We start from the raw sequence: 13880 nt of genomic DNA on the forward strand, positions 1-13880 counted from the left end.
GTCTGTCTTAGATTAACTGGTGTTACGTAATGTATGGTGTTTGTATATGTTTTACCCCAACTTGAAACGTATGTATGTTAAGTTGTTGTTAATAAAGTTTTTTTCTTCCCATTGTGTCGCCTTCACGTCAATGCAGCATCAGACCGAAGCAGCCGATCGTCGAAGTTTGTCTCTGACCAAAGTCGCCTGCTAGCTAAAGTCATGGCGCTGCTCAAGCGGAGTTGTTGTGTTGCTGGTCGTTTCTCAACAAACCATCTGTGGTTGAGTCCCAGAAGTAGTCCACATGTGAGTATTTCCGCTGTCTGCTCGAATAATCTGTCATTTATCAACACAGACGGTTTGGGTAATCTAACGGCTAACTGTCACCGTTAAGTCTGGTCGCGGGCCTTGAAGCAAAGCTTGCTGTTGTTGTTTGTTTTGTAACTACGCTGCATTGACTGAAAGGCTTTGTATAACTTCCCAGATAAACAGTGTTGGACACGGACCATCGCTTGATGACTCCTAAACATTATGACAGTGTGTGATTGTGTGAGACTCGATGAACTAACCCTCAGTCCCTCCTCCGCAGGTTTACGGTAGCAGCCTGACGACGGTGGCCAAATCCGCCCCGAGTCTGGCTGACAGAAAGAAGGAGCTGCAGAGTGATGACGGGCCTGATCTGCAAGACTTCATTTCAGGGGATTTATCAGAGAAAAGCAAGTGGGAAGAATACAGAGGCAACCTGAAGAGACAGAAGGGAGAGAGGTGTGACTTTGAAACCTTACAGGTTCATCATGAACAAGGCCTATACTGTCTGTGAGAGAAGAAGAGATATCAGGAGGGTTCAAAGACCAGATCAGACTAAACCTTATCTACCAGGCTTAGTGTGAGCGACATCAGTGTCAGGTGTATGCACCTTTGCTGGTATATTTCAGGGAAATTGTTAGAAGTGGTGCAACATGCTACGTTGGCCCTGAGGTGCAAAACACAACAACATTTCACAAAACCACAACAACATGCAACAATATTATGCAAAACACAGCATTTCACAAAACGGTAAACACAACAACATGAACTTTGCTTTTGTTTTTTTAGTTTTACTGTTCTATGACAAGGGCAAAGCAAATCCCACTCTAATGATAAATTCTGCTGAGTCATAACATGATGTTCATGTTGCATAATTTCTTATTTCTACTGAATAAGCTGTGCTGTGGCCTGTCAGGCTCCACTGTGTGTGCAGACCAGGGACAAACCTCAGCAGATTCAGCTGTGTTTCACAGCCAGGCTACACCTGACCTAAACTGATACACAGGTGAGTTACTTAGTGACTGACTCTGCTGTTTGTTGTAACAGGCTAAGGCTTCCTCCGTGGCTGAAGACGGAGATCCCCATCGGCAAGAACTACAATAAGCTGAAGAACACGCTGAGAGACCTCAACCTGCACACAGTGAGTTGTACAGACGGTGACAAGTTAAAGTGAGACTGTAACTTCTGCTGAACATGGGTCATGATGGCTACAAATTATGGGATAATGTTAACTTTTTAGCATTTAGCTAAAATGCTGAGCTAACAGAAGGATTCCTAAAATTTGCTAACATTAGCCACCGTAATCTACTGGTTATACCAGACTCCTGTAAAGCTTCATACGTGTGGAATCTATGACAAGAAGCAAAGAAGCTTCTGTTACTTTTCCCATAATTTGTCATATCTGTAGTCTGTGAGTATCTTGTCAAGCAACTTTACTGCTTTTAGGATACCTTTTTGTACATAAGATGCTACTAATGCTGCATTCAGACATATTGAATCTCATACAAGATAGGACAATGCTTAGTTCAAGTATAACCTTCACGTACAAGGGCCCAGGTGATATATTGATATAGTAATGAGTTAAACATTGGTTCTACTGCTTACTTTCAAATACAGATACTTTTTTGGATATTTTTTGTACTCATCACAACCCTAATGGCTTTTATTTCAGGATCTACAAATATATATATATATATATATATATATATATATATATGATGTGTACTTAATATTTAATTACAATATGCATCTTTGTGTCTGTTTCGTCAGGTGTGTGAGGAGGCCAGATGTCCTAACATTGGGGAGTGCTGGGGAGGAGGAGAGTACGCCACGGCCACAGCCACCATCATGGTGAGTCTCCTGGACGCCTCTGACGCTGTGGTGCAGCTGAATTTACTGCCAGTTATAGAAAAGCACCTGTATTTTTATCCCTCCGCACTGCCGAAAGCCGTGGCCGGAGGCATTATGCTTTCAGGTTGTTCGTCTGTTCATATGTCCATCTGTCCGTCCCATTCTCATGAACACAATATCTCTTGCGGGAATTTCTACAAATTTGGCACAAACGTCCACTTGGACTCAAGGATGAACTGATTAGAATTTAGGGGTCAAAGGTCACTGTGACCTCACAAAACACATTTTTGGCCATTACTCAAGAATTCATACGCTAATTATGACAAAGTTTCACACAAATGTCTAATAGGATTAAATGATGAAGTGATGACATTTTATATCTAAAAGGTCAACTTCATTATGACATCATAATGTTCTGCAAAAACACTTTTCTGGCCATTATTCAACACCAAAACTCAGGAACAGAAGGGGAGATAGTGACCAGATTTCACGTTTGGTTGGATACTGAATCAGTGACACTAATCTTGGCGCCCATCTTGAAACTGTGATGATTGTTTAGATCTTCTGTGCTGTCGAGTTGAAGATGTGTTTGAAGTGTCCACGTTTGAGAATTTGTAGCTTTTTGCAGCAGCATCCATATCTGGAGCATTGTCTACTGTCTATCAGAATCAGCTTCATTGACCAAACATGTGAACACATACGAGGAAAATGCACTTAATACCTTTTTATTAAAATCCTTCAAAGTCTTCACTACAAATATTATGAGTCTGGACAGACATGGATGTAAACTGCAACTTGATTGGTTGGTGGAGGCAAACAACCATGAGGCTTTATTCCCACTTTAACAAAGGAGCACTTTGATGTCCATCCCAGTACTTCTAGTCTTCTAAGAAAGTAGAAATCTATCATATATTCATGTAGTGCATTGTGAAGCACTTCCATTTTCACAGATTTTCATAGATTGTTGTAAAATCTACAATCTGTGCATTAATTAAAATTATACCTGTTGCTGGATTATCAGTATTATATTACAATAGAATATCTGGAGATTCTCTATAATTATTTGTTCCAATTTTATGACACATGAAGCTAAGATTTTCTCCTGTCTGTCTCTCTCTGTATGTAGCTGATGGGGGATACATGTACCCGTGGATGCAGGTTCTGCTCAGTTAAGACGGCCCGTCGGCCCCCACCTCTGGACCCAAACGAGCCCTACAACACAGCCAAGGCCATCGCTGCTTGGGGGCTGGACTACGTGGTTCTCACCTCAGTCGACAGAGATGGTAATTAAAAAAGATATTTAAACATAGTACATAAAAATGAATACAAACATGAGCAAAGTCTCAGAGTGTTAGCTGTATCCTGTATCAGTTACTCCCCACTGCACTCGTTCCTGCTGACTGTGTTTGAATAAGCTGACTGATGGAGGGCCCTAACTGTAAATTGTAAAAAGGTGCCATTTCAATGACAAATGACTAAATATTTTCCAACTTTGAGAACACACACACAGTGAGGTGAAGACGATATAAGCTTTTAGTACAAATCCATAAAAAAAGTGTCACACAACTCTGAATATGCTTTACTTTTCAAACTTTCTTGACTATCTTATTTAATCAGGATGGTTTCTGATGTTGTTTCTGGTTTCTTTGTATCAGGTCAGTCTATCAGTCATGTGACGTATAAGTCAATACAATTCAATCAATCATCTTTTAAAAAACAGTTTATACAGAATACAGTATTTCCTTCTGATTGATAAAAATGGTTTATATCCATAAATACAACATATATAACACTCAAACTTCTTAAAAACACTAGTAAATGTTATCTCAGCAGTAATGATCTGTTCTTGTGGCAGATATTGCTGATGGAGGGGCAGAGCACTTTGCTAAGACTGTTTCCAACCTGAAGGAAAGGTAAAATCTCTCATCTCCACAACTGGACTGTAGCTGATCAGGAAATCGTCTGTCTGTCTCTTCATATCTGTGCAAGCTGAATAAATAAGTTGTCATCTTCATCCAGGAACCCTCAGATCCTGGTTGAATGTCTGACACCTGATTTCCGTGGTGACCTGGCAGCAGTGGAGAAGATCGCCTTGTCAGGGCTGGATGTCTACGCCCACAATGTGGAGACAGTCCGCGAGCTGCAAAGGTACTGACTCAGCATTGACAAGACTTGATGACTTGAATCCAGCAGCTCTCTTCAGTCTGCTAGTGAAAGAGTTTAGTGGCAGCTAATCGGCCAGCGCACAAGGGAATAAAAGGGTTTTTAAATGCATGAGAATCTTTAGTGAAAATGGCACACAGAAGATAAAATATCTGAAATTATGTTTACAGTGATATGAGTTATGGTAGTACTGTAAAATGTGCTGTGATAAGGTGCTATCTAGCAACATTTAAATGACCAAAATCACATTTTTTTTCTAAAAGGCACACTTTTTAGATCGTGTTCTCATACATACACAATGTCATACATACATCATGTATCATCTAGCTGGCCAGTACGAGTTTAAGCACTTGTTTTGTAGCACTGAATATGCTTTTGATTATTTGTTCAGAAATGATGCACTATTTTTCCTGTTTTTTCTTGTTTTTATGGAGGTTTAATACACTTATTTCAACTTAGATTGGACAAAAGCATCTGGCAAATTAATGTAATGTATTTTTTTACTGTGGCAGTGCACAGATTGACAGTATGATATGCATGTATGTATTTTTATAAGAACATTGTGCATTATGCAGTTTTCCTCTACTTTAATGAAAGCAGAGCTGAAAGGATTAGTCATAATTAATTGTTTGGCTGATCAACAGAAAATGAGTCAACATCTGTTCTCCTCAGCTGTCTGGGTTTGCTGCTTTTCTTTATCTTTTGTGATATAAAACACATCTTTAAATTTTTTACTATTGTTTGGACAAAACAAGCAATTTAAACCATAGACTTTTGGAAATTGTGAACAATGTTTTTAATCTATTTTCAGGTATTTTATAGACCACTGTCACCTTAATCAATAATGAAAATAATTGTTAGTTGCAGCCCAGTATTAAACTGAATAGTTGCGGTGTTGGTTACAGCTCTGCCACAAGAGGGATGTCAGCCATAATACACACACTGACCAGCAGGTGGTACATGGAAACCATTTCTCTGATGTTAGTGTAGTTACAAGATGAACTGCTGAAATTTACATAGAAGGAAGATACAACCACGTTATGATTTCACCTGTATGACTGTAAAAGTTTTCTTGATTGTTCATATTAATTGTTAATCTGGAAATATATTTTCTGTAGCTTTTCTTTTAATAATTCACAGAATTGCTCACAATGTCTCTCCCATCTGTTTCCAGGCATGTGCGAGACCCCAGAGCGAACATTGACCAGTCTCTGAGTGTTTTGAAGCACGCTAAAAAGGTCAACCCCAATGTGCTCACCAAGACGTCCATCATGCTGGGGCTGGGAGAGACTGACCAACAGATACTTGACACTCTGACTGGTGTGTATGCTCACCAGTTGCACATAAAACACAGAATTTTAACGTGAAATGAAATAATTTCCTGACGATAATTTTGTGATGATGTTGCAGAGCTGCGAGAAGCAGGAGTGGACTGTCTAACACTGGGGCAGTACATGCAACCCACTAAACGCCATCTGAAGGTAAACACATCACTCTACACAGTATTTCCTTATTTACTACAGCAGCAGAAAAATGCACATTTGGCAAATTGATGTGCACAATGATAATGTGTGTGTGGTTGCAGGTGGATGAATATGTCACTCCAGAGAAATTTGCACATTGGGAGAAAGTTGGGAATGAAATGGGCTTTGTCTACACTGCCAGCGGACCGCTGGTGCGATCCTCTTACAAAGCAGGTGAGACTCCATGTTGCACATGTTTTAACATGCACAAGTTAGTGAGAGCCCGATCTAGTCAAGTAACATAGTACAATACTGTATTTAATACCTGTTATTCTTCAGTTATATTGTAGATAGTGAGCTAAAACTCATAAGGAAAGTGACTTAAAATGCAACATCACTCAAATTACAATAAAACATATTTTCTCTCTTAGCTTAAGTAGTTGGCTATGCAGTTGGTTTTTGTTTTACTTATCCATATCTTGAGATATCCACCTCTGAAACACATGCCACCACTCAATTTCAGGGAGGATCAGTGGAATTTCATGACAATGTTCATAGGAACTTTTCTTCAGTAGAAAGTTCAGTAATGGAAAGTAATGGAAACATGTTTCTGGAAGGACATGTTGCGGTTTAATTTTTTGAATGATATTTTTCAGCGCTTTCAGTACCACAAATGGATTTTAATTCACCTCCATTGTACTGTGGTAGCAGCAGAAATCTCAGACACAGGTGTCTGAAAACCTTAGCAAAACTAACAAAAACTCCATCAAGCACATAAAAATCATGTTAAACGAAAAAAGTAGAGGACGAGTCAAGAGAGTGAATGTATTCTTGTGTGATATGGTCTGGAGTATACTACTGTAGTTGTTGCAGCAACTAATGTTTTGACAGGTTTTGACACGTCTGTGTGTCTTCATCAGAGTAGGAGGAGGTAGTGAGAGTAGTTTTATATTTCCTGCATTCAGCTAATGGCCGACTCTCATAAGATGAACAGGTTCTGATGCTTTTATCTAGCCAGTGCCACATTGCCACAGCATAGACATACTGAATATACATAATAGGAAACATAATAGAGCGCCAGATAAATGTATTTTTAGATTTAACCAGGGTCCCAGAAGCGACCTTTGACCAGTGGTTGGGTCAGAGAAAATACATATTTTTCTTATCTATGGTTTTTTCTATCAACAGGCGAGTTCTTCCTGAAGAATCTGCTGCAGAAGAAAAAAGCAGAAGTGACTGTAGGAGAGTGAAAAGCACCAAACACAGAGGCTGCCCTCTGTCTTCCTTTTACCTCTATCTCTTCCTATAACTATACATATTTACAGAGACAAAATCAACTTTACTCCAACAGCATCATAATGCATTGTTGTAGCAAACACACTGAATATAATGAGTAGAACAAACGAACACGGAAAGTGAGAGAAGGGTATTTGTGTTGAATAATGGTACAAAATGGACATTAAGACGACTCCTGGAAGTAGAAAGACCGTTCTGTTCCTGCTTAACGTACTTGTCCTCTACTGTTCACCATTGACAACATCATTTTAAGATGAAGAGATAAAAGAGAAGAACGGCAGTTAGATGCTTGGATGCCTGGGTGTAGACTCCATGTAACCCTGCCAGGTGAAAATACAACTGTGTGTAAGCAGTAGCTGTAATTTGCTCCCATCTCTGCACCTCAGGGGGCACTAAATCACATCCAGCATCAACACCCTCCCCTCAGGTGCCCTGGACTCCAGGTAAAGAGCTACTGACCTTTAACATTGAGCTGTGTTTATGAGCGCTTTGATGTCTGCTGTTTCAGGAGCGACGTTTTAATGAAGACCTTTTTTTTTTTTTGGTCTGAGGGTTCCTGCGGTGACTCCAAAGTGAAATTATTTATGATACAAACAAATCTCTGCCTGCCATGACTTATAAAACTGTTGCTCTCTATAAAGTTTCTATTTAATTACATTACCTTTGTACCTGATAAAGGGCCAGTTTGAGTTTGAGTGTTCAACATTGTCGGAAGTCCTTGACAGGTATTAATGATCTGTTTGCACCAGGATGAGAAAGATGTGTCTGTTTTTTTGCACTTGTTTGTTTAGATGAAACACAAATCTATAAAATGTACATTTGTATTGAAAGAATTAAAAGTCATCAGTCCACATTTGCACATTTTCATTGTTCAATCTTCCTTTTTGTGGTACAGTCAGCGTTCAGTACAAAAAACATCAGGCACAAACTCTACACATATTTTATTGCATTGGCCCTTTCAGTAAACAGTCACTGCTACAGAGGACACATACTGATTAACAGACAGTGAGATGATTTATAAAAATATTTTTAAAAAACAGTATAAAATTTTGCAGTTTAGCAACAATACTTGATTATATAGTAAATACTGTAAGAAAGACACACTAATAGTGTTATCTTTGAAACTGACGACAACAGACGGTGCATATATAACTGAATCTGAAATATTTGGTTGATAAATACTATTCAGCATAAACTGTATAAAGGTAACCGTTTGTGTGTCTGGAATGGTTTATTTTCACTGAACTTCTTCCAAACCGTCAAAAACATTCATGATCACATTCACACAATTTGGGACTGAAGGCTCAACTTCTTCCTCTCCCACTGCAGGGGAGCAATTAGTCACACTGTTTGGCTTTGTTGATTGTAAGGCGAGTACCGACAGCAGAGGAGGTGGATCAGAATGAAATATTTGACCGGTAATAAAAAGGTTGAGAGAGGAATGTGCTGCATGTTTGTGTGTGTTTGAAGTGAGTTTTTTTTTTTAGATTTTGGCTTTTTTGGTGGGAGGTTCGCTGGCACTGATGCGGGGACATACAGCTGCCGGGGCGTAGGGGATCCGTGTTGCTGTCACTTTCTTACCGATGGTCTCGATCTGCAGACGGAAAAAGAGGAAAAATAACAGAAACTGAGCTGTGACCGTGGTGATTAGTGAATACAGCTGCGGCTTTGCACAGATGTCAGAAACTGTGTTGTCAGTTTAACATTTGACTTTCCTCTTCAAAATATTTTCCTTGTTTTATGAATGAATTTTTGTACAAGAAGTGTGTACGTGTGTGTTCTCTTTTCTGTCTGCTCACCTGGAAGCCGATGTTCTGGAGGTGAGCATGAAGGTGATCCAGCACTCTGCGACCATCAAATATGAAGGCTGGCTTCAGCATCTTCTTGTAAATCTTCTCATAGTCCAGTTCCTATGTTGGAATTAGAGGGATATGAAGACTTTTAAGTTTGTTTTTCTTTTTACAAGATAAAAGATGTGGTAATAGATGGCAAGAAAATGTGATTTGTGACCTTAAACATGTCCCACTCAGTGCAGATGACCAATGCATGAGCGCTCTGGCAAGCTTCATAAGGGTCTGAGGTCACAGTCACCAGCTCTGATACTAAGAAAAAAAAAAGACATGATTAACAATAATCAAATCTGCATCCTTTCTTAAAAAAATTTATATTAGGAATAGTACATTAATACCACTCATGTCTGCCCTTTAAGTACTGAGGTTCAGCCCAGAGTCACTTAGCTTAGCATTAAGACTGACAGCAGGAGGAAACATCTAGTCTGTTACCAAAATGTCAAACTGATTCTTTAAGAACAGGTCAGAAACAAGGTAAAATTAATAAATGAATTTGGTTGGACCTAATCTGTTTTCATGCGTTTTGTGATACTACAAGGCTGAACCACACACACACACCTCTTTCTGGGTTGTCCTCTGAGATGTTGGGCTGAGAGAGGTCATGAATGATTTGCTCCTTAAGAACTTTGGGGTCATAGATGAACAGCTTAGCCCCTTCATCCATCAGATACTTCGAGATGTAGATACTGGACGACTCTCTGTGGTTTTGACACACACACACACACACACACACACACACACACACACAGAGATCAGGGCCAAAGTTCACCACAGTGACAGTGCATGTTTTGTGTGTACAAAGTGTATACATGGTTCAAATAGTTGAAAGGACACTCTTGTTCATACAAACAATGCCAGGTTTATAATTAACATGACGAGGCCGTTTGGAAACAAGTATAAAAGAAAACCAAATAATTGTTATGTGTTTACAAGGGTGTGAGAAGGCAACGTTAGGAAAGAATAACATGAAAAGAGACCAACCTTGTGTCACCTGTGTCTTTTTTGAAGGAGAAGCCCAGCAGAGCGATCTTTTTGCCAGTGACCGTGTTGAAGAGACAATCAATGATCCTGCAGGCAAACCGTCGCCTCTGGTACTCATTCATATCGATCACCTGAGAACACGAGACACAGAGATTGAGAATGAGGTGAACACAGAGAGGGTGACACCTCCGGAACAAAAGTCAAAAATGTGGCGGTTCTCACCTGCTGCCAGTAGGAGGCCACTTCAGGCAGGTTGAGGGCCTCACACAGATACACCAGATTCAGCACGTCCTTCTGGAAACAGCTTCCACCAAAACCTGGCCAGAGTGTTACAGAGGCAAAGAGACGGAGGGCAACACTTAAACTGTGTTTAATGAAATAAAAATCTTACATGTAAGTACACTTACATATTGGTTGCACGTCTCTTACCTACGCTGGCTTTGAGGAACTTGCTGCCTATTCTCTGGTCCATGCCAATCGCCTTAGCTACCTCCTCCACATCGGCTCCAGTGGCCTCGCACAGAGCGCTGATACTGTTGATGCTGCTGATTCGCTGTGCCAGGAATGCATTGGCTGCCTACACACACACACACACACACACACACACACCATGTTTTTTGTTTTTTAAGATTGTACTTACGATAACTACAAAACAGAAGAAGCCATTCACAGTGATACTTTCCTAGAGATAAAATGATTAGTAGAGTTATTTATTAGTCAATCAGAACATTCATCATCAATCAGCAACTATTCTGATAATCTATTTATCGTTTTAGTCATGCTTCAAGCAAAAATACAAACATTTGCTCTTTCCAGCTTCTCATATGTGAGGATTTGATGCTTTTCTTTGTCATAAAGGAAACTGAACATCTTAAATATGTCAGCTTAGGGTCTAGTAAATTATAACTGGGATTAACCAGCAAATCAAGTAATACTAATCATTAGTTGCAGCTCTAGACTCACCAGTTTAGACAGCTCAGACGACCACGTGTTAGTGGTGATGATTCGTGCCTTGGGGACCCAGTGTTCATACACGGCACACAGAGCTCGGATGGCCCTTTGACCTTCGGCTGTCTCGTCCCCACCAATCAGGACACGGTCGGGCTCCTTCAGATCCCGCACTGCTGTTCCTTCTGCAAGGAACTCTGGGTTGGACAGCACCTAAAGCAGCGATACAACTTTACAACCTTGTGGAACAGCAGATATCAGAGTTTTGTGCTCATACGCTTGCGATTATACACACTTGTAGGTTGAGGCTGGGCTTGGTGTTGGCATCGAATATCCGTCTGATGCTCTCAGCAGCTCGTACTGGTACCGTACTCTTCTCTGTGACAATCTTGTAGCCATCGGACACCTCGACAATACGCCGAGCGCACGCCTCAATGAATTTGAGGTCAGCTGCGCGACCCTTCCCCATGCCATAGGTCTTGGTTGGGGTGTTAACCTGCAATGGAGGAGCAACCATATTAATCTATTTCCATAGCTAGTCACACAGCAGAAAATGTGTGTGTGTGTGTGTGTGTGTGTGTGTGTGTGTGTGTGTGTGTGTTCAGGGGTAACTGAAAGACTCACAGAGATAAAAACGAGGTCTGCTTCCCTGATGGCTGAGTCAATGTCTGTAGAGAAGAACAAATTTCTCCCTCTGCATGATTCAACCACCTCTTTCAGACCTGGCTGTGGTGGGAGGAAGTGAAACAGGGAGGGTGTTAACAAGTGGGTAACACTAGGAAAAAACATGGCACAAACTTTTAGAAATGTAATACTAGTTGACAATGACTGGTCACCAACTGGCCCCAACATTAGTCATGATGATGATGTAATACCCTGTGGCTGCAGTTGACGTAGAGAAGTTGCGACACAGAGAGGTCTGCAACTAATTTATGTTTCATTCTCCCCATGAAGGAGTCATATTGTGTAAAAATATTGGCTGGAATGGTTGCCTAGCTACATCTACTTTTTCAACACGGTCAATGAGTTTCACTAATGAAACGACTGAGAACTCTCTCTAGATATAAGTTTCTCAAAAGGTGAGATAAGCATGTAGGGAAAAACACATGACATATCAGTGTCCTTCTCAGTAAAACATGAACCACACCCTGTTGAAGTTTTACCAGAAATCACGCAGCTAATAATACCAAACCCTTTAGCTCACTTTCTTTGGACAATATTAACACTGACATGTTACCTCATATATGGGCAGAGTGTCTGAATTCCAGGCTTTGATGCGGGACTCATTGACATCCACAACAGTCACTGTGATCTCTGGACACATGTGAGCGATCACGCTACATGTTGGCCCCCCCACATATCCAGCACCAATGCAACAGATCCTCTTTATCTGAAACATCTGGAAATACAAGATAGAATATAATGAATACCTGAGGTATTTCACTACAATTAGAATGTCCTACACTTTCCATCCATCTGTACTTAGTTTAATCAGCAACTATTCTGATAATCGAATAATAGTTTCAGGCTATTTATTAAGCAAAAAATTGCTCAAATTTGATGATTTAGTCATACATTAGACAGTCAAGTTGAAGTTGCCTGTTATAACCTGAAGTTATAACAGGCATTTTCACTACATCCCGACATTTTATGGACAAAATTATAAATTGATTAGTCGAGAAAATAATCAGCAAAATAACTGATAATGAAAATAATTGTTAGTAGTCACCCTAAAGCAAAGCTCAGTTAGAGGTTTGGTGTCTTACAGAATAACACTTTGATTCTCATTCTGACTTGTCATGTTCAACTCATTTAACATTGCATGAAACAGTTAATCAATTCACTAAATTAGTTCCCTACATTTGTCCACCATTGAACATTGCCAAATCGTTGAGAGGAAAATAAAAGACAAGTGTGTCGTTGGCTTTGCTCTGTTTTTGTCAGATAACTAAAAATCTTTTGGAGTGTTGGTCAGACAAAAAAAAACACCTTAAGGATTGGGAAATTGTCATCGTAGGCATTTTCCCTCTTTAATGACATTTTGTACCAAACAATGAATCGATCAGTCGTCAAAAGAATCAGCAGATAAATCTATAATGGAAAGATATCTGTTAATAGCAGCCTTACAGGACTTTAAACCCTGGGTTACAAACCTACAGTACCAGTCGCACCGTTACAGCCTGGAAGAAAATAAAGAGCCTTTCATTGCAGCTCAGCCACGTCTACCAGAGATGAAAAAGCCCTTTAACCCCCACATTACATCTGAGCTACGTTAGTTGCTGTGCTACAGAGTTAAGAGTCACTGTTTGCTGTAGTGTAACGCTACAGATTAACAAGCTCATATATTAGCTAGTTTGCTAGTTTGTTTATCTTCAGGTTGAATGAGAGAACTGGACACAAGAAACAAATGAATGGGCGTCTATCATGAGCCAGCTAGCTCGCTAGTAACCGTTAGCTAACGTTACATTACCTTTGCCAACTCGACAGTCTCTGAGCTTCAGGAATGCGCAGATTAATGTTAATGTTAGCTCTTCTCTTTAACACGTCTCGTCGAAACAAGCGTCGATTCCGGAGCAGCGGTTCCTTTAAAAAAAACACGATAAAATCTCTTTTTAAAAAAAAAAAGAAAAGAGGAGGAACACCAGTGCTCGACGAATAAACTCACACCATCTGGGGTTCTTTCATAACTTCTCCAGCACAACCTTTAACTGGTACCTACAGGGAGGCACTTCTGTCGAGGCACCAGAAAAAAAAAAAAAGAAGAAAAAGATTCTTTCATGACGTAATCAAACGGGCCAATATATATACTTCCTGTTTGGGATTTTCACGATAAAAGCAGCCAATTCGTCCACGTGTGCCCTCACTGACGTCACCTGAGTGGACCAAAATAATACAAACACCTCTCAGTCTTCTAAATGGCTCTAATGCTGAATCAGCAACACCTCTCTAAAATAGTTCAACCTAGAGGTTATTTTAGTAGCCGTTATGGTGCTTTCGATTGTATTGCATTAACACTGTGTCACACTATTTATACTGTTTATTC

The 13880-nt window shown here is 40.1% G+C and overlaps 2 protein-coding genes across 2 annotated transcripts; one reads left to right on the forward strand and one right to left on the reverse strand.

Annotated features, from left to right (window-relative positions):
• Positions 1–136: 136 nt before the first annotated feature.
• On the forward strand, positions 137–7911 carry lias (lipoic acid synthetase). The gene is made up of 11 exons (XM_044346841.1): positions 137–285; positions 569–744; positions 1333–1426; positions 2056–2136; positions 3263–3419; positions 3992–4049; positions 4156–4284; positions 5474–5619; positions 5710–5780; positions 5885–5996; positions 6951–7911. Exons 1-11 carry the CDS (start codon positions 202–204, stop codon positions 7010–7012), a joined length of 1170 nt encoding a protein of 389 aa, XP_044202776.1. The 5' UTR covers positions 137–201; the 3' UTR covers positions 7013–7911.
• Positions 7912–7982: 71 nt separating this feature from the next.
• ugdh (UDP-glucose 6-dehydrogenase) lies at positions 7983–13521 on the reverse strand. Its single transcript, XM_044346840.1, has 13 exons — positions 13505–13521; positions 13308–13420; positions 12075–12236; positions 11462–11563; positions 11133–11333; positions 10853–11050; positions 10319–10466; positions 10112–10206; positions 9890–10020; positions 9467–9606; positions 9069–9160; positions 8858–8968; positions 7983–8652 (listed from the first exon to the last, which is right to left on the reverse strand). Exons 3-13 carry the CDS (start codon positions 12234–12236, stop codon positions 8542–8544), a joined length of 1491 nt encoding a protein of 496 aa, XP_044202775.1. The 5' UTR covers positions 13308–13420; positions 13505–13521; the 3' UTR covers positions 7983–8541.
• Positions 13522–13880: the final 359 nt, after the last annotated feature.

This window comes from Thunnus albacares, chromosome 3, assembly GCF_914725855.1.
Source record: "Thunnus albacares chromosome 3, fThuAlb1.1, whole genome shotgun sequence".
In the NCBI taxonomy this organism is placed as follows: domain Eukaryota; kingdom Metazoa; phylum Chordata; class Actinopteri; order Scombriformes; family Scombridae; genus Thunnus; species Thunnus albacares.